Source organism: Hyla sarda, chromosome 4, assembly GCF_029499605.1.
Source record: "Hyla sarda isolate aHylSar1 chromosome 4, aHylSar1.hap1, whole genome shotgun sequence".
NCBI classification, from domain to species: Eukaryota; Metazoa; Chordata; class Amphibia; order Anura; family Hylidae; genus Hyla; species Hyla sarda.
The window spans coordinates 203,552,761-203,571,934 of record NC_079192.1 but is presented as its reverse complement, the minus strand read 5'-3'; the positions used below and the strand labels follow the sequence as shown (position 1 = coordinate 203,571,934).

At 42.0% G+C, this 19,174-nt stretch overlaps 1 protein-coding gene across 4 annotated transcripts in view; it reads left to right on the top strand.

The window, feature by feature from the left end:
• Nucleotides 1-19,174, top strand: part of USP6NL (USP6 N-terminal like) — a 177,618-nt gene that overhangs the window by 96,452 nt on the left and 61,992 nt on the right. For 3 of the 4 annotated variants that reach the window (XM_056573301.1, XM_056573302.1, XM_056573300.1), the window contains 2 exons: nt 10,312-10,385; nt 18,122-18,204. In XM_056573301.1, the coding sequence (XP_056429276.1) occupies nt 10,312-10,385; nt 18,122-18,204 (157 nt within the window). Of the gene's footprint in view, nt 1-3,404; nt 3,481-10,311; nt 10,386-18,121; nt 18,205-19,174 lie in introns of those variants that run through there. The other variant, XM_056573303.1, reaches the window with a different exon arrangement.

Below are 19,174 nucleotides of genomic sequence, written 5' to 3'. Positions count from 1 at the left end.
GCCCACCAGTTGTCCAGGATTAAATTTTACCCTGTTCTATTCCAGTGGAGTAACTGGAAAAACCCAGAATGTTGGGTGGGGGCTTTAGGATTGGGTTGGTGCACTGCTGTAGATCATACTACTGTTTGGTAACTACTTGTAAAGTATGAAAACTTAGTTATTTAGCACTATATAGCTTATAAATGTTACCAGGAGTATAAAATCCACCTTTCTGGTTCTGTTGTATTGGGACAAGTATAGACGGATTTATGAGATAAGAGAGTTGGTGCAGGGTTTCATAGCTGTATATTACCATTGCTGAGTTGTCTGTCAGCTATGTGTTGTGCTTGCTGTAATGATAGGCTCCAGAAAAATGATCTGCCCCCCCTCTAAAAACTGTGGGAATGGCTACTTTAAAGGGGTTGTCCAGGAACAGAAAAGCAGAGCTATTTTTTTTTCTGTCCTCAGGCTGTGTGTAGTATTGCAGCTCAATTCCATTGAAGTAAATTGAGATAACACCAAACACAACCTGAAGACAAGGGTGATGCTGTTTTTAGAAGGTATCAGCTCTGGTTTTCTATTCCAGGTCAATCCCTTTAAAGTCAACAGGTCCTGGACTGACTCGTACCCTGTACCCCACTGGAAAGACTACAAGTTACCAGCAGGAAGATGTGGGAGGATTCCTTTGGCAATGATTACTGGTTAAAGTCGATGGGCCCTAAAGAGCAGTGGCTTCCAAACTGTGGACCTTCAGGTGTTACAAAACTACAACTCCCAGTATGCCCCACAGCTGTCGGCTGCCTGGAGGGGTAATTTTTAGGGATCGACCGATATCGGTTTTTTAGGGCCGATACCGATAATCGGTGCAGGTTAGGGCCGATAGCCGATAACTTATACCGATATTCCGGTATAAGTTATCGGCTGTTTAACCCCCTGCGACACCGCTGCAGATCATTGATTTAAAGCGGGCGCTTTAAATCAATGATCTGCAGTGGCTTTTGCGGGGCCATAGGCCGCCGCCACCACCCGCTTCTCTCCCCTACCTGCCAGGGTGCTCCGGGCCATCCATCCATCGTTCCTGTAGTGTCCGGGGGCCTTCCGGGTGGTCCGGTCCGGGCTGTCCTTCTCCCACGGTCTTCTTCTCCACTCCGGGCAGGCTCCGGCCTAGTACGCTGCATAGACGTCGCTGCGCAGTGACGCCCGTGCGCAGCGACGCACCTGACGTCACGGCGTAGCGGCGTCTATGCAGCGTACTAGGCCGGAGCCTGCCCGGAGTGGAGAAGAAGACCGTGGGAGAAGGACAGCCCGGACCGGACCACCCTCCACCCGGAATGCCCCCGGACACTACATGAAGGAAGGATGGCCTGGACCACCCCCATTACGGATAAGTTTAATTTTTTTTATTCACTCGGAGGGTGGGGGAGGGGCCCGACCGGTATAGCGGTATGGGAAAAAATCCATACCTGTATACCGCCTAGCATCACGGTGGGGGGTGCGACGCGGTGCGGTGGGTCGGAGGTGCGGTGCGGCGGGTCGAGGGGGGTGGTGGTCGCGGTGCGGGGGGGGCGGGGCATTATCGGCTTATCGGCAAGATAATTGCCGATACCGATAATGCCCAAAATCGTGATTAACGGACGATGATATCGGCCATACCGATAATCGGTCGATCCCTAGTAATTTTACAACATCTGGAAGTCCAGTTGGTAGACAACTGCTGAAGAACAGTATGATGTACATGGCAGCAGTCTAATGCTCTATATGCATCCATTTACCAGGGAACAGCACTCGTTTTTTAGCAATTTTCTATCACATTTTTTATTTATTTATTCTTCCCTTGAGGGATGAGATTCATTATCATTAGGAACGTACTTTTACTGGTATCCGTGCTAATGCTGGACAGTTGTACAACTACTTCTACTTCTGCAAATGTCCCCGATATCCTTCCTGATACCGGCAGACCATAAAAAATAAAAATCCCTTTTGCCTTCCCTCCGTTCCCACACTTAGACTTTATTTTTTGCTCTTTTATCCGGAGTGGTGCAGGGCCTGCCATGTGATGACATTTCACTGCTCGGCAGATCCGGCACTACTTTGGGTTTCAGGAGAAGGTCCTTCATCACTAACAGAGTGGATGGTGCAGAGGCTTTAGTACAAGAATGGAGGAAAGGTGGGTGTGGTTTTTATTTTCTTTTGGAGGAGACTTATTGGGGGAAACTTATAGGAACATCTAACCAATAGGAGGTACCCTACCTACCTGACTACATAATTATTGGGGGGCTTCTACCTAAATGGGGAGGATTCCCCACCAACCTTCTGGAGGCTTCTACCTAATAGGGGAGTTCCCTACCTACCTACCAAACCCTGGACTGCCCTTCTTAAATCTGAATTTCCACAAGATAATGATGGCACTTTCAGACATTCAGAGCACCAATTGATACTGTTATACATTTTATTTCGCCTATTAGGGTTTAGTTTGCCTGATGTAAGAATTGCTAAATATATATATATTAGGTCAGACTTGCACTGGGTTTTCTGCTTGTTGCAGTCTGGCGCGGTGCTGGAAATAAATCAGTCCTTTTTGTTCTTTCGCTGTTCCATTATTAACAGGAAAGCTTGTGTGATCCTTATTCTGCTAGACAGCTCATGTCATTGCGTTCTTTTTCACACTTTACACCATACAATGAAAGGCCTTAAATACACAATGGCAGGGATTTCCTGTTTTTGACTATTGTCTACAAAAAATGTGTATAATCGGAAGAATTACATCCAAATGCATTTTTCTTTTCACACGTAATACCTAAGTATGGGCATTGCATAGTTTTGTGGACATTTAATCATAGGCTTCCTTCTGTTGATCCCTTTATTTGTAGATCTCGGAGAATACATTTGAATGTGATAGTGTGAGGAGTAAGAGAAACTGTGCGTCACTGACCACACTACAGATTTTAGATGGTTGATTTCTGAATTGTTGCTTACGTTTGCTCTGTGAAGGTTGTCGTTCTTGACAACTGTGCCATAAGGTAAAACAAGAATTTCTGACAATTGTTATTATTGATCTCTACTCCTCTGTGTGACACGGGGGACACAGCAGTTGACTGGGATAAGATGACACGGCTGTACTTGAAAATGATCAACAAAGTCCAATACGTCTAATCGTGTTTTTCACAGATATCTACCTGCGATTGACAGAGATTAATGTGGATCTGCCTGTCTTGGCCAGCTTAAATCTCTAGTGTATGGCAGTAGAACAATTCCATGTCTTTTCCTCATCCCAGCCTGCCAGGGTTATTGATTTTCCAGGTAGGGGAAGAAGCAAGTTATCTTCTCCTTCGCTGATGTCATCCGAGAACTACATTTCCCATTATTTCTTTGTCTCCAGAAACTGAAAGCAGAAGTGGAAGACTGCACATAGGAACGGCTCAAAATATGTCAGAAGTGCTATTCTTTATCTAATTTGAACATATTCTGCAGCGCAATGAAATGGTTACAAGGACATAAAAGGTAGAAAGGGGATTCATATTGCTAGAATATGCTATACTTATTTTGCTAGGAGCGCTGCTATATAGAGATGTGCAATGGGCTAGGACTCCTCCTGTCTGTAGGTTGGTTATACCATGTCAGTCTCCCAAAACATAGGCAGGGAACTTCCAGAATAATACATCAATAATATATGAAATCAATATGACTCTGCTGCAGCACAATTCTGTACGGAAGCCTATGGCAAATCCTGCACATTTGAACATGATTGAAGAGTGTCCAATAGACATAAGGCATATTCTGCTCCAACACTTGACAAAAATCGTGGTTCTGTGACCAAAGGGAATATGGTGATGTGTATTGCCCAGTTAGCATCAGGAGCTTTTTCTGCTCCTTATATCGTGTTCTGTTTATGACAGTGTTGGGCATTGAAGGTTAATATGTAGGCTGCTGTAACTGCATTGCCAACAGTTTATCACAAAGGTGTCTGTGTCATCCTAAACACAATCGTAATTGGTTTCCTAATTAAATAGCAGTTTTACATTGTCTCTGCTGTGCCTTACTAGAACATTTGCATTGCTATTATTTATGGTATAAAGGGGTTATGTTGGTTATACTGCCAATAGTAATAGAAGTTTTAGTTGTTTAGTATATTTATATAACAAAAAACAGACCTTTTAGATTGTATCCCTTTTATAGACAAGGACTTCTCTCCTTTGTTTGATTTTTATTACTTGTTGCTTCACTTGAATATTATTTCTCCAGTTGTAAAGCTGGCCATGCATGTTAGTTATGTCTGCTAAACAAGCCAATTTCTGAGGGGCCGGCCCACATTCTAATGCAGTGTTTCCCAACCAGTGGGCCTTTAGCTGTTTACGCAAAAACAATAGTATACAAAAAACACAATACCATAAAAGGGATAATCTTTATTAAAAGCGCCCGACAGCAGAACATGCGTTGGGGTAGGTATGCATGATCTGGCCTCTACATGGTAACATTCATGTTTTGTTTATGTATTTTCAAACTGGTTATTTGCCTTGTGTGCTGCTGCTTTGCGGTGCTTACAGAGTACCTATCACTAACTTAACTGTCCCTAATCATAATCATCCCCCCCCCCAATCGGTCCCTGAGTCTAACTGACGCTATCCCTGCGTTAATTGTCCTTAAAACTCCTCCTCTTTCTATCTGTTTTCTTCTTTATTACTCCTTCTGCCAGCCAAGAGTGAGGGAGGAAGGGGGAGTGGCCCGCAGGCGCAAAGTCATGTGAATCCTGCCTGGGCTCACATCCGCCCTTCTTCCTGTGCAGCGATTATAAAATGATTATACCTTTTGATCATGCATAGGAAGACCTCAATCAGGGAAGGAAAGGCAGACCCGATGCTTGTGGAGCACTACACTGAGTTGACCATTGCGGACAAGTCAGGAGCGTGCCTTGCTGTGCTAAGAGTACAGCGCTCGCTCCCGCCTGTCAGATTGACAGGCAGGGAGCTGCACTGTGCTCGTCACGTGTCCCGGCTGCACTATGAGATTTCGGACTCATGCCAGGCTGGCATGAGTTTGAAATCAATAGCCAGGGCAGCTAGGGAGACCCCTAGTGGTCACCTTTACAACTTAAAAATAGAAAGGAAGATAAGGATTAGGCAGTAGCCCTTGAATTGTTGCTTGATCCTTTTATTTTTGAGATAAAATTCCGTCAGAGGAGTTTACAAATCTATGACAACAGGTACTATTTGATCATTAAAGGGGTATTCTGGGCAAAAACATCTTATCCCCTATCGAAAGGATAGGAGATAAGATGTCTGATCGTGGGGGGGGGGCTGCTGCGATCTCCCTGTAGCAGCCCGCATTCTATGCGTAGCTGCGTCTGAAGTTTCAGAAACCGCCTGGCTTCAGAGAGGGGGACGTCACGCCACGCCCTCTCCATTCAGGTCTATGGGAGGGGCCATAAAAAAACGGCACCATCCCTGTCCTCCGGATGTGTGTGGCATTACAACGTGGCTGTTTACTTTAATGAAATGTAACTTAAATGAGCTGCAATTCCAGTCTAGTTAGTTTGCATTGGTCTAACTCGGTGTTCTCTTCAATTATAATAATAATGTGCTTTGTATAATGTGTATGTACAATATATCAGTACCTGAGTAGTAATTTCTATGACATAACTGCTCCATAGTCTTCTATGATGCACTGTAGTGTTCTAAATAAAAAATAATAGCAATATCAGGAAGCAGGATATTTTCCTGGTATTTTTGAATAATATACTGACTGGATCGGCACAAGCAATTCCACTGCACCTTTTCTTAGCATTGAACTGATCACGTCTTGCTGACAAATACGGTCACCTCTTCCTTTCTTTAAAATGGGCATTTTGGCATCCAACCATGACAGCGAAGTCGCTTGTGTGTTTTCTTTGTTCCTGGATCCACATAATTTTCTTGATGGTTCACTGTGAAATGCTAGGAACAAAATGGCTTTTCGATTTCCATATGCAGGCCATTCATCTGAATGAATGACCGAAGCTGCTTCACGTTCCTGCACAATGATGGCCAATAACATAGAAACACTTTCATAGCCAGTTATTGTCCTGGTTGAATGCACGCTGTAGTTACACCTGTAATAGGTCCGTATCCTCAGGCAGTGTTTTGAATGTATGCCAGTCGAGTTGTCTAGTGTCATTCATTCCCCCCCCCCCTATTTTAGCCACAGAACCCATTGCCTACAGAATAAGACACTTGAGTGTCCATTTCACACTTAGGGACCCTGGGCCACATATTTCTTTTACAGTTTATTAGATTTGCTGGATCCCGGTGCTCAAAGTCAAAGTCTGAATGAGCTCGGACAGCTGTTTAGGGCCAGACATGGTGAAAACTGATGTTACCAGCCTAACATTTCCATACAAAGGCATATTTCCACAGAGAACAGAAAGGTAATGAATTTCTCCAATAAATTAGGAGCATGAATGGAGGTCAGTGGTGTTCTGGTTTTATCCGCCTCGTGTCCCCATACTGTGTTACTGACAAGGAGCAGGGGAAATCAGAAGTGGCACCTTTGAGATAAGTTTTAGCTCTGGCACAGCAGTGAGAATAGGGGCTTTCACTGATTCATCTTCTACTTGCAGGAGCTGAAATGGAAATAAATATATGTAGAAGCTGAGCTTGTTGGGCCGCTGCGGGCTCTTTAGTATAAATGGTCTGATGTGCCTAGTTAATTATTAGCAATCTGCCCGGCTTTCCTTGGTCTGTGTTCAGGCGTTTTGTTTACAGCACCTACAACATTAATCTTACTGAGGCACGACGGCAATATAAATATACAGAGACAACCTTTCCTAGGAATCCAATGTAAACACCAAGAAAAGTGGACAGTAGAGTTAATGAATTGTCCTCGGTAGAGGAGGGCTTTTAATATCCACTCATGGTGGGGATGGAAGAAATTTCACAGAGCACAAAGGTTCTTTATGTTTCAGTGGTTTCCTATGTTCGTAAGGTGGGAGGTATTGAGTTATTAATTCCATGCAGTGCTGGAAGTTTCCCTGTTTTGTGCTTAGAACTGCTGGTTGGTTCTTTCTAAACCGGGGTTACTTTGTAAATCTTAGTATCATGGATTAAATTGCTGAAATATCTAAGACATGAGAGAATAGCATTCAAGCAAGTTCCTTTTCTGCGGATTGAGTGCCATGGTTTGTAGTTTTGGGGTGTATTCACACGTACAGTATTTGATGCGCAGGATTTGAAGCTGCAGATTTCAGTGTAAACTAAATGACTGAACACCACTTCAAATCTGCAGGATACGGTTTGTGTGAATACACACTTGAAGGGTTAATTTTCTTTGTTGTCCACAATGCTGTCAAAATTATGCATGTTTTCAGACAGTGGTGTGGCCAAAGGCATTGCAGAGATGGGAGGGTCAACCAAGCCTATATTACGGAATAGTCAATACTCTCTTCTGATGCTACACAAGCATTCAGCAGTCTGTAGTCATACATCCAGACACTGGTTTGTGGAGAGGAGGAGCAGGGGAGGGGCTGATTTTCCTAGCTTACATAGAGTAAGGGCTCGTTCATACTGTGGGCATTCCGCCGGCAGAATTCTGCTTCCATTATCGAATAGAATTCTGATGCTCTGTGCAAACTGTTCAATCGCCACAGTGTAATTATGCCAGTGGAATGGACATTTGCCCAAAGAATGTACATGTTCATTCTTTGGGTGGAATTCCGTCAGACCGCATTGCCATCTATGAGATACCGCACTTCTGCAAAGTCATACCGCTGATGGTTTCAGTGGTGCCCACTGCAAGCAGACAATTTGCCAGCAGGCAAGCCCTAATTTTTTTTTTTCTTTTTAGGATCTATTCACACGTACAGTATCCTGTGCATATTTGATCCTGCAGATCTGAAGCTGTGTTCAGTCATATAGTTTACATTGAAATTTGCAACTTAAAATCCTGCACATCAAATATGCGTAGGATACTGTATGTGTGTGTGTATAGATATATATTTGTGTGTGTGTATATATATATATATATATATATATATATATATATATATATATATTACACACACACACACACACACACACACTCATGGCCGTAAATGTTGGAACCCCTGAACTTTTTCTAGAAAATGAAGTATTTCTCACAGAAAAGGATTGCAGTAACACATGTTTTGCTATACACATGTTTATTCCCTTTGTGTGTATTGGAACTAAACCAAAAAAGGAGGAAAAAAAAGCAAATAGGACATAATGTCACACCAAACTCCAAAAATGGTCTGGACACAATTTTTGGCACCCTTAACTTAATATTTGGTTGCGCACCCTTTGGAAAAAATAAACTGAAATCTGTCGCTTCCTATAACCATCAATAAGCTTCTTACACCTCTCAGCCGGAATGTTGGACCACTCTTCCTTTGCAAACTGCTCCAGGTCTCACTTATTGGAAGGGCGCCTTTTCACAACAGCAATTTTAAGATCTCTCCACAGGTGTTCAATGGGATTTAGATCTGGATTCATTGATGGCCACTTCAGAACCCTCCAAAGCTTTGTTGCCATCCATTTCTGGGGCTTTTTGACGTATGTTTGGGGTCATTATCCTGCTGGAAGACCGCAGATCTCTGATGCAAACCCAGCTTTCTGACACTGGGCTGTACGGTGCGACCCAAAATAAACGGGTGCACGCTGCTGTGGCAAGTACAAAACATGTAAAAAAAAGAAAATGGCAGCAGCACACTTGGTCAACAAAATGGAGGCTCTTAGCGCACTTATTGATCAAAACGTGTGTGTGTCCCCATCCACCATGCGGAGTTGGCCTCACATCGAATGGGACCCTAACATTCACTCGCCTCAGGCTGGGCGACATGCTGGATCCACTAACAACCTAAAACCACCTCCTGTGAAAATAGGGGAGGGGATGCACGGCTACAGAGGGAGCCACTCCCCCCCCCCCCCCCCAAATTGCACACCAAAAGCCACTTCCCCCCCCCCCCCCCCACCCACCCAAATTGCGCAGCTTTTTTATTTCTCTGTGTCAACAGTGGGGTCCTCCTGGGTCTCCTGCCATAGCGTTTCATTTAAATGTTCATGGATTGCTCGTGCTGACACTGATGCTCCCTGAGCCTGCAGGACAGCTTGAATATCTTTTGGAACTTGTTTGGGGCTGCTTATCCACCATCCGGACTATCCTGCGTTTACACCTTTCATACATTTTTCTCTTCCGTCCACACCCAGTGAGATTAGCTACAGTGCCATGGATTGCAAACTTCTTGATAATGTTGCGCACTGTGGACAAAGGCAAATCTAGATCTCTGGAGATTGACTTGTAACCTTGATATTTTTCCACAATTTTGGTTCTCAAGTCCTTACCGTTCTCTTCTCCTCTTTCTGTTGCTAATGCTTAGTGTGGCACACAATGCAAAGACTAAGTGAACTTCTCTCCTTTTTATCTGCTTTCAGGTGTGCTTTTTATATTGTCCACACCTGTTACTTGCCCCAGGTGAGTTTAAAGGAACATCACATGCTTGACACAATCATATTTATCCACAATTTTGAAAGGTTGCCAATAATTTTGTCCAGACCATTTTTGGAGTTTGGTGTGACATTATGTCCAATTAGCTTTTTTTCCTCCCTTTTTTGGTTTAGTTCCAATAATCACAAAGGGAATAAACATGTGTATAGCGAAACATGTGTTACTGCAATTCTTTTCTGTGAGAAATACTTCATTTTCTACAAAAAATTCAGGGGTGCCAACATTTACGCCCCTGACTGTATGTGTGTGTGTATTGCAGTAAATAAAACCATAACATAAAATGTGAATATTAAGAGGAATCGGTCAGCAAGATTGCACATGCAAACCTGCTAGGTAATAGCAGAGGGGACACGAATTACAACATTGTTTTTCTTTTGCCCTCTATGTTGCACTATTTTGCAGATATGGACAAAATAGGAACCATGGTTCACAGGGTTCATTCCTTAGCCCCAAAGTGCACCGCTACACCAGCCCACCAGGTCCAGTAGGAATACCCTTCTATAAATATGCATTCACTCCCTCTTCAGTGACATAGCTGTTATTTGCTGTGAGATACGAAGTTAAGCCAGTAAGATATCCAGCATGGTGTCCCTGAAGTGTCGCTGCCTGTGTTCTTAGTGCACTGCTAGACATGTCTGGCAGGTCCAGTAAGGAGACAGGAAACATCCTCCAGTGCATTAGGCATGCTTTATTTGCATATTCCTATTCTGATGTTCCAGAAAACCCATTTAAGGAGAAGGGTTGATTTATATCATTTTTTTTTTTTTTTTTTTTTTTTAAAGCTAATAAATACACTTATTAAACATTGTATGTACTTCTTTTGTTTATCTTTTTGTACAGATCCAGATTCAGAACAGGATGTGGCTATCAAATCTGCGCAAGAAAGAGCGGATATAGTTGCCAAATATGACAAGGTGAGTCTGTATTCACCATTGTATGCACACATGTACATAACGGTTTGAACTCAAGAAATGCAAACATATGGAGGGAGCGCTTCAGTGCCCCTTGTTCCTCGTATAAAAAAACTGCTGATGCGGTGCTTTTGGCTATTTTTGGTGTTGATGGAGTTCAGTAATAAAGCGGTATCTTAAAAACACTTTGGAAATTACAGACAACGCGTTTCGCGAGGATAACCTCGCTTTGTCAGGTCCAACAAGTAATGAGACCTTGCAGGAATCACAGGGGGAGATTCATCAAAACCTGTGCAGAGGAAAAGTTGCCCAGTTGCCCATAGCAACCAATCAGATCGTTTGTTTCATTTTTCACAGGCCTTTCTAAAAATGAAAGAAGCGATCTGATTGGTTGCTATGGGCAACTGGGCAAGTTTTCCTCTGCACAGGTTTTGATAAATCTCCCCCACAGTACTTTGAAAAAATTTGCGGGAAAAGCAGGAGGCCAGGTGAGTTTTCGATGACATCATAACGAGGAGGGAGGGGGTATGGAAAGTGGGTGGTTGTTGAAGTCTTAGTTCTGTGCACTAGGATGAGGCATGCGGTGGAGACCGTTCTGTGCTGGAATATACAGTACGGCTCGTATTGAGTTAAAACATACAGCATGGCACATAAAACATAAAACAAGATGTGCAAAAATACATGAAAACACATGAAAAGTATATGTTTCTTAAGGTGGCAACTTAGTGGTACTCCGGTAGAAAACTTTTTTTTCTTAAATGAAATGGTGCCAGAAAGTTAAACAAACATATTTGTAAATTACTTATATTAAAAAATCTTTACCCTTCCAGTACTATTTAGCAGCTGTTTGCTACAGAGGAAAATCTTTTTTCTTTTTTGTGTTGTCCACAGTGCTCTCTGCTGGCATCTGATGCCCTTATCAGGAACTGTCCAGAGCAGGAGAAAATCCCCATAGCAAACCTATGCTGCTCTGGACAGTTCCTGACACGGACATAGGTGACAGCAGAGAGCACTGTGGACAAAACCAAAAAGAAATTCAAAAAGTAAAACATTTCCTCTGTAGCAAACAGCTGCTAAAAAGTACCAAAAGGATTAAGAAGATAATAGAAGTAAATTACAAATATGTTTAACTTTCTGGCACCAGTTCAGTTAAAAAAAACGGAGTACCCCTTTAAGATAATAAATGAAAAAGTTAAAATGATGTGCTTGTACTGAACCAAAAGAATCCCAGTTTGTAGAGGAAGAGCTTGTGGCCATAGGGTGATGATAGCTTGCAATAGCCATTTTGCTGAGACTCGCTGTGGGACCAGCATTGAGGGAACACCGCCAGATAGTAGCCTAGATTATTAATTTAAAATAGTTCTACAATGGAAATATCCAAGTTAGTCACTAAAGTTGAATGTTTTCATTGTAGAACTATTTTAAATTAATAAAAAATCCAGGCAACAGGGGCTCTGCTAGCACCTACTAGCTGGCGGTGGTCCCACAGCGGCTCCCAGCAAAACTGCTATAGCAAGCTTTAATCATCCTCCAGCCCTACGGCCGCGAGAACTTCCTCTACAAACAAGGATTCTTTTGGTTCAGTACAAGCACATAACAATTTTAACTTTATAACTTATTACAGTGGGGCAAAAAATTATAGTCCGCCACCAATTGTGCAAGTTCTCCTACTAAGGAGAGGCCTGTAATTTTCGTCATAGGTATACCTCAACTATGAGAGACATAATGAGAAAAAAAATCCATAAAATCACATTGTCTGATTTTTAAAGAATTTATTTGCATATTATGGTGGAAAAAAACTATTTGGTCAATAACAAAAGTTAATTTCAATATTTTGTTATATACCGTTTGTTGGCAAATGTTTTCTGTAAGTCTTCACAAGGTTTTCGCACACTGTTACTGGTATTTTGGCCCATTCCTCCATGCAGATCTCCTCTAGAGCAGTGATGTTTTGGGGCTGTTGCTGGGCAACACAGATTTTCAACTCCCTCCAAAGGTTTTTTTTTTTATGGGGTTAAGATCTGGAGACTGGCTAGGCCACTCCAGGACCTTGAAAAGCTTCTTACAAGCCTGTGTTGCCTGGGCAGTGTGAGACTTTTTGTGCAACTTTTTTTTTTTAAACTTTCATTTTCACAGGCACGGGACAAGCGGGTAGGAAGGTCACAAGCTTTTCACCCGCCCGCACATCTTCCGCCCACGCAACACTACAACTCCCAGCATGTCCTTACAGTAAGGAAATGCTGGGAACTGTAGTTGTGCGGCATGGGGGGAGTGTGTTAGATGGGCGGGTGGATGACAAGCTTGTCACCCGCCCGTGCCGCATGACTACAACTCCCAGCATGTCCTTACTGTAAGGGCATGCTGGGAGTTGTAGTCATGCAGTGGGGTAAGGTGACAAGCTTGCCACTCGCTTGCACATCTCCCCTCAGCCCTGCTTCATGACTACAACTCCCATTATGTCCTTACTGTAAGGGCATGCTGGCAGTTGTAGTCGTGCGGGTGGGTTACAATAAATGTATTAGTCTTTTTTTTTTTTCCCCCTTTTTATTTCAGATCCATGTATCCTGTGGACTATGACAATGACCAGTGTTTTTTTTTTTTTATAAATTTTTTTATTAATGTTAATAAAAGGGTTAACGAGGGCTTGTGAGGGAGTGATTTTTGGAATAAAATGTTTTATTTTTTATTTTTTTCATTTTCTTTACCTGCTGAGTAGTGGAAGCTGTCTTATAGTCAGAATTAGCGTTAGCAACAAATACATCTAGCGCTAACCCCCAATTATTACCACAGTACCCACCACCACAGGGGTGCCAGGAAGAGCTGCTACCAACTGGCCCGGAGCGTCAAATATGGCGCTTCTGGGCCTAGGCGGTAACAGGCTGGCATTATTTAGACTGGGGAGGGCCAATAACAATGGTCTTCGCCTACCCTGGTAATGCCAGGCTGTTGCTGTTTCGTTGATATTTGGCTGAGAATAAAAATTTGGGGAACCCTATGCGGTTTAAAAAATAATAATAATAATAAATAAAAAAAAACAACTTGTAGGGTTCCTTGAATTTTTATTCTCAGTCAGATACCAACCAAGCAGCAACAGCCTAACGTTACCAGGGTGTGCGAGGACCATTGTTACTGGCCCTCCCCAGCCTAAATAACGCCAGCCTGTTACTGCCTAGGAGCACCATTTTTGACGCTCCATGCCTGTTATCGGCTCTTCCAGACACCAAAAGTATCCGAAGGCACTGCATCAGCAGTTTTTTCCACAGCGAACAAGGGGCACTGAATCGCTCCCACCAGATGTTTGCATACAGAGACCGCTATCTTTCATTGGGTATACAGCTGGGCAGCCACTTGATTACTTTGGAGAAAATTGTCAGATCCTGCAAGCGCTTAAGTGTTGTGCCTGCCACGCAACACCACCAGGTGAGTTAATACTGATCATCCTCGCCCCTTCACCCTACCATTCCACAGTGACACTGGTAACAGCACTTAGGTGGCACCTATATTTGTTCTTATATTTCCCTCTGAACAAGCCTGGACTCAAGAAATCACATATAAAAAGTCTCCTACCTATTTAGCATTGTAGTAATTCTAGTCAGTCCTTGTGTACTATAGAGATTCTACAGTTTAGCATGTACAAGAGAGCAATAGGAACGCTGTGTAACTGTTTGAGTGTCCAAGCAATGTAAATCATGACGTCCCACTCATCAACAGCAGTAGGGTTTAGTATAACCCTTTCCTTGCTTTGCTGCTGTTTATATCCTTTCCCAGTGCATCTTTAACCCCTTCTATGCAATCTATAGGAATGTACTGTATGAATTTTATCTATAGTATAACATTTTCTTTCTATACCATCTATTAATTGCTTCGACATTTATATCCATAGGCTACAAATCTGTGTCCATAGGTGCACAGTTTAGTACAGTACCGAGAATAAGAGTTGTGTCTGCTAACAAGCCGTACACACTTAAAGTGTATTGGAATATTGTATAACTTTTCGTTATGCAAAGAATAACCTTTATTTGCTGAAACCTGCAATCTGCTGTTTGTGCTATTTATTCGCATGTGTGTTGGCAGACTGTTCCCATTTCTGAAGTGAAGCTATACTGATGATTTAAGATAAGAACACTACATTAATTATTAAACAATTCCCTAATAGTGTTTTAGCTTCACTCAAGGGTAGTAAACATTGTACTATAAAAAAAAAAAACGGAAAATAAAGTTATAACACATGGATACTTCCTCAAAATTGTTAAAGGGAATCTGTCAACTGTATTTTTTGCTAAGAGCTTAAGACACTGTTGAATACCTCCTTAGGGTGTAACATCACATTGTACATTTTCTGGAGCTGATGGTGGTTGCCAAACTTTTAAAATCTTTTAATTTCTCTGCCAAGTGTCAAGGAGGTGGAGCTGAGCTTCCACAGCTTGGCACACCTAGTTGCTCGCCTTTGCCTCGCAAATCTTGATTGTAAGCCAAGGTAGGACTGGAAGATAGGGGATGGCATTCCATGCACTTGAGCATCTTGATGCTGCCTCCTTGACACTTGGCTAATAAATAAAATGGCGATTTTAGAAGTTTGGCAACCACCATCAGCTCTAGGAAAGGTACAGTTTGCTTTTATATCCCAACAGTTATCAAACTGTGTCTGAAAATAGAGCTGACAGATTCCATTTTAAGCAATCTTCAGCTCAATTAAGACCATGTAAGACACTTGACACTTTTACTTTAACTTCAGAAGTCCTATAGAAAGTGGTTTGTGTTTGGAAGTCCCATAGAGAATGGAGCTGTGTTTGAGCTGCACACTGCTACTTAGTTTAGAACGGCTTCCTTTTAGATCAGGGAAATGCACTTAGTCTGCAACTTCTCTGGTTTCCTCTGTATACTTCATTTTCATCCTAAAATCCCAAAAATATACTGATAGGAACCTACAAGCACCCAAAGCAAATTTATAGGAAGTATACAGGACTGAGTGAAAACTGGTTCCTAACAGTCTGTTAGTTAAGGTATTCTGCTTACAGCTTAGAGGAATATGTTTGGCTTGAGAGGAAGTTTATTTATTTATATAGCGCCTACAGATTCCGCAGCGCTTAAGTTACTGACGCACACACGCAAAATTTACCTGCTGGATCATTTTCATGTAGACATGTATAATAAGCACATAATAACATGGTGTTTTTCTCTGTTTGTGTTCTCGCCTCTTATGAGCGCTGACTAAGGGCTGGATCACATAACGTTTTCTCCCATACGGGAGCGCATATGGCAGGGGAGAGCTAAAACCTCGCGCTCCCATATGCCTTTCTATGCCCTCCCGTATGTAATTCATTTCAATGAGCCGGCCGGAGTGAAAAGTTCGGTCGGCTCATTTTTGCACCGTATGCGCTTTTTCCCTGGACCTAAAACTGTGGTCAACCACGGTTTTAGGTCCGGTTGTAAAAGCGCATATGGAGCAAAAATGAGCCGACCGGACCGAACGTTTCACTGCGGTCAGCTCATTGAAATGAATTACATACGGGAGCGCATAGAAAGGCATGCGGGAGCGCGAGGTTTTAGCTCTCCCCTGCCGTATGTGCTCCCGTATGGGAGAAAACGTGATGTGATCCAGCCTAAGAATGAGAGACTGGGATGATCACTGTGCTGAAATAGTGAGAGCTCTGCATGAAAGGAGATCTCTTACTACATTCTATGAGGAGGGAGTTTATGTTTTAAGAATAGTTGCAAGACACTTCGCGTTCATAAAGTTTTAATAGGCTTTGTCAGATCTACTCATTCAAATTTAACCTGCAAGTTGTGAGAGAGAACATGTATTTGGTGGTTGGATTTAGTTGTGACTGATTGTACCAGTACAAATGGTGCATTTGAAAAGTTTGCAGAACCTTTCGCTTTTTTTTATATTTTATGTTGCGGCCTTGTGCTTTAGTAAGGTATATAAATAAAACTAGGTTTCCCACTATCTTTCTGCACTCTATAGGGCCCCATAAGTGAAAACAGCATATTAGACATTTTGCAATATTTATTAAAAAGAAAAACTAAAATTTCACCTGGACATACATATTCAGACCCTTTGACACTTGGAATTCACCCCTGGAGGCTTGTAGTTTCTGTAAAAATGTTATTTTATAGAAGTTTTTATACGTTGATAGTAGTCCACGTGCTAACTTCAGTTCATTGGACATAATTTGAAAAGAAATACCCCTGTCTATATAAGGTCTCACAGCTGACAATATATATCGGAGCTAAAACCAAGTCAAGAGTGGGAAGAAACTTCTATACGGTCAACCATCACTTTAGCACTTCACACACAAAAGGACTCTGACTTGGAGAAACAAGATTCTCTTTTCTGGTCTTAGTTCTAAGTGTCATATCTGGGAATACCAGGCACTGCTCATACCTTGCCCAATACCATCCCTACAATGATGCATGGTGGTGACAGCATCATGCTGTGGGGGTACTTTTCAGCAGCTGGTACAGGGAGACTGCTCTATTCAGCTTTCCCTCATCCCTGACCAAAGTACAGAGATGTACCTAATAAAAACCTCATCCAGAGTGCTCTAGACCTCAGGCTCTAGACACCCAAGACAATGGCCCTGTTTTATGAAGAGTTGAGTGTTTTCTTTGTGGCTTTTAATGCCCTACAAGTGTTTATCCACAGTATTTACTGATGATCCCCGACGTTGTGCACTTGCATTTATTTTTACAACTGCTCTGAGCTGTGGTTTTTCCAGAGCTCAAATTCACATCATTTTCTGTGGATCTTTTAAAAATGCAGGGAACTCGCCCGTTTCCCGGCGGCCACACCTCTGGGAGTAAAATGGAGAGTTGGTTGGGTTTTTACATTTTTTTTGGTACAAATTCTTCTGCAGACACAACTTGTGGTGCGATGCACAAAATTCTGGCGCACAGGTCTGGTTTACAATAGTGAATTGGGGACAGTGACTCTAAGCACACAGTAAAGATAGCACAGGATTTGCTTAGGGGCACTTCTGTAAATGTTCTTCAGTGGCCCAGAGCCCTTACTGGAACCTAATAGAACATCTCTGGAGAGACCTAAAAATGGCTTCCACTTACGGTCCCTATCCTACCTACCTGACAGATCAGATCGTAAGAGGATCTGCAGAGAAGAAGGGTAGAAAATCTCTAAATACGGGAGTGCAAACCTTGTCTCATCATATCCAAGAAGACTTGAGGCTGTAATCGCTGCCAAGGGTTTAGTTAAGTACAGGATCTGAATGCTTTCAGTATCTCAATGCAATATATATGTATTTTTTCTCCTTTTTTATAATTCTAAATTATATTTTCCCATTTCCCATTATGGGTTATCGAATGCAGACTTATAGTATGCTTATTTATTTTTATTTTTTTGCCACAATTTTATTTTTTTGCCACATTTGGAAATGTGGAAAAAGTCAAAGGGTCTGAAGACTTTCCGAATGCAATGTATGTTGGCATTTGTGCATAGCTTACAACCAAAGGTGCAACCTTTTTAGTTTTTCATTCCCATTTCCGAAATCTGTACCTGGCACTGTATATGGCTCCTGTATAGTTTTATTATGTGCGTCTGAATCTTTTCTCTAATACTCACAGCCATATCATGACTGTGTTGTTTGGATGCATACTACAGTGCCTATACCTATGGACCCAATAAGGTATGTATCAACTGTAAAAAAGTAAATTTAGTACTGTTAAGGTTCAAAAAGTTTGTATGTACATATTGGTGACTTCTCTTTTTTCTTCCACAAAAGGGCCGAGATGGGGCAAATATTGAACCTTGGGAGGATGCGGATTATCTTGTTTACAAGGTCACCGATAGATTTGGCTTTCTCCAGTAAGTGTCTGTTTCTTTTAGGGTCTGGGAAAGCTTGTAAGGGGTGGCAGAGAGATTGTGTGCATTTTAATAATCTTTATTGCCGCACTATTGGGATGATTGAGTTTGCAGTTGCATGCCGATTTTCAGTTATTAAACTTTAATGCGTGTCTCTTTAAAATGAAATTATGTTAGTCTGGGGAGCAGGAGAGATTCATTCAGAGCAGACAATGAAGATGAACACTTTCATTTACGTTTTTTTTTTTTCCCACGATTTTCTCTCAACCCCTCCCGATCTCCTTGTTTCAGTTAATATTTAGCAAAAGCAATAGTTTAGAAACAATATTACGATTGTCACTATGAAATAATCTGTAAGGTGTTTCCAGGTTATATGTAATACCGTGACCAATAGTCCCTGCAATATTGACACTGTCCATATGATGTCCATAATTACATTTATAGCAAGTTAGGTGTTATTTTACTATGAAAGGTGCTTTATCTGCTCGTACAGTGCACCATGCTTCTGATTATCAGAAAGAAATAAGGGTTCTTAGATGAATTGATGTTTATGAAGCCAAACTTAGTCTCTCTGTTAAGTAATACGTTGTCCTAATGTTAGCACCTGCTTAAAATTTTCATATAAACTTAAGCCATAATACTTTTTCCATACTGCTATTACTTTTGCTGGTTTTACAGACAGTTTCCTCCATGCTGACTCAAGGCAGTGTTATGTACTACTGTGCCCATGGATCTTGTGCTACAACTGCATACTTATTGAGGATTTTAACTTTTCTGTTGATATCAATAGGTAAAATCTTTAATTAAAGGGGTTTTCCCATCTCCTTTAGTTATCCCCTCTCTATAGAATATGGGCAAACAAGCCAATCAAATGCTGGGACCTTTACCCATTCCAAGAACTGGGACACATTAGTCCTTGAAATGAACTACCTGCACATCCACCACTCCATCCCCCCTCTATATGACCACCCAA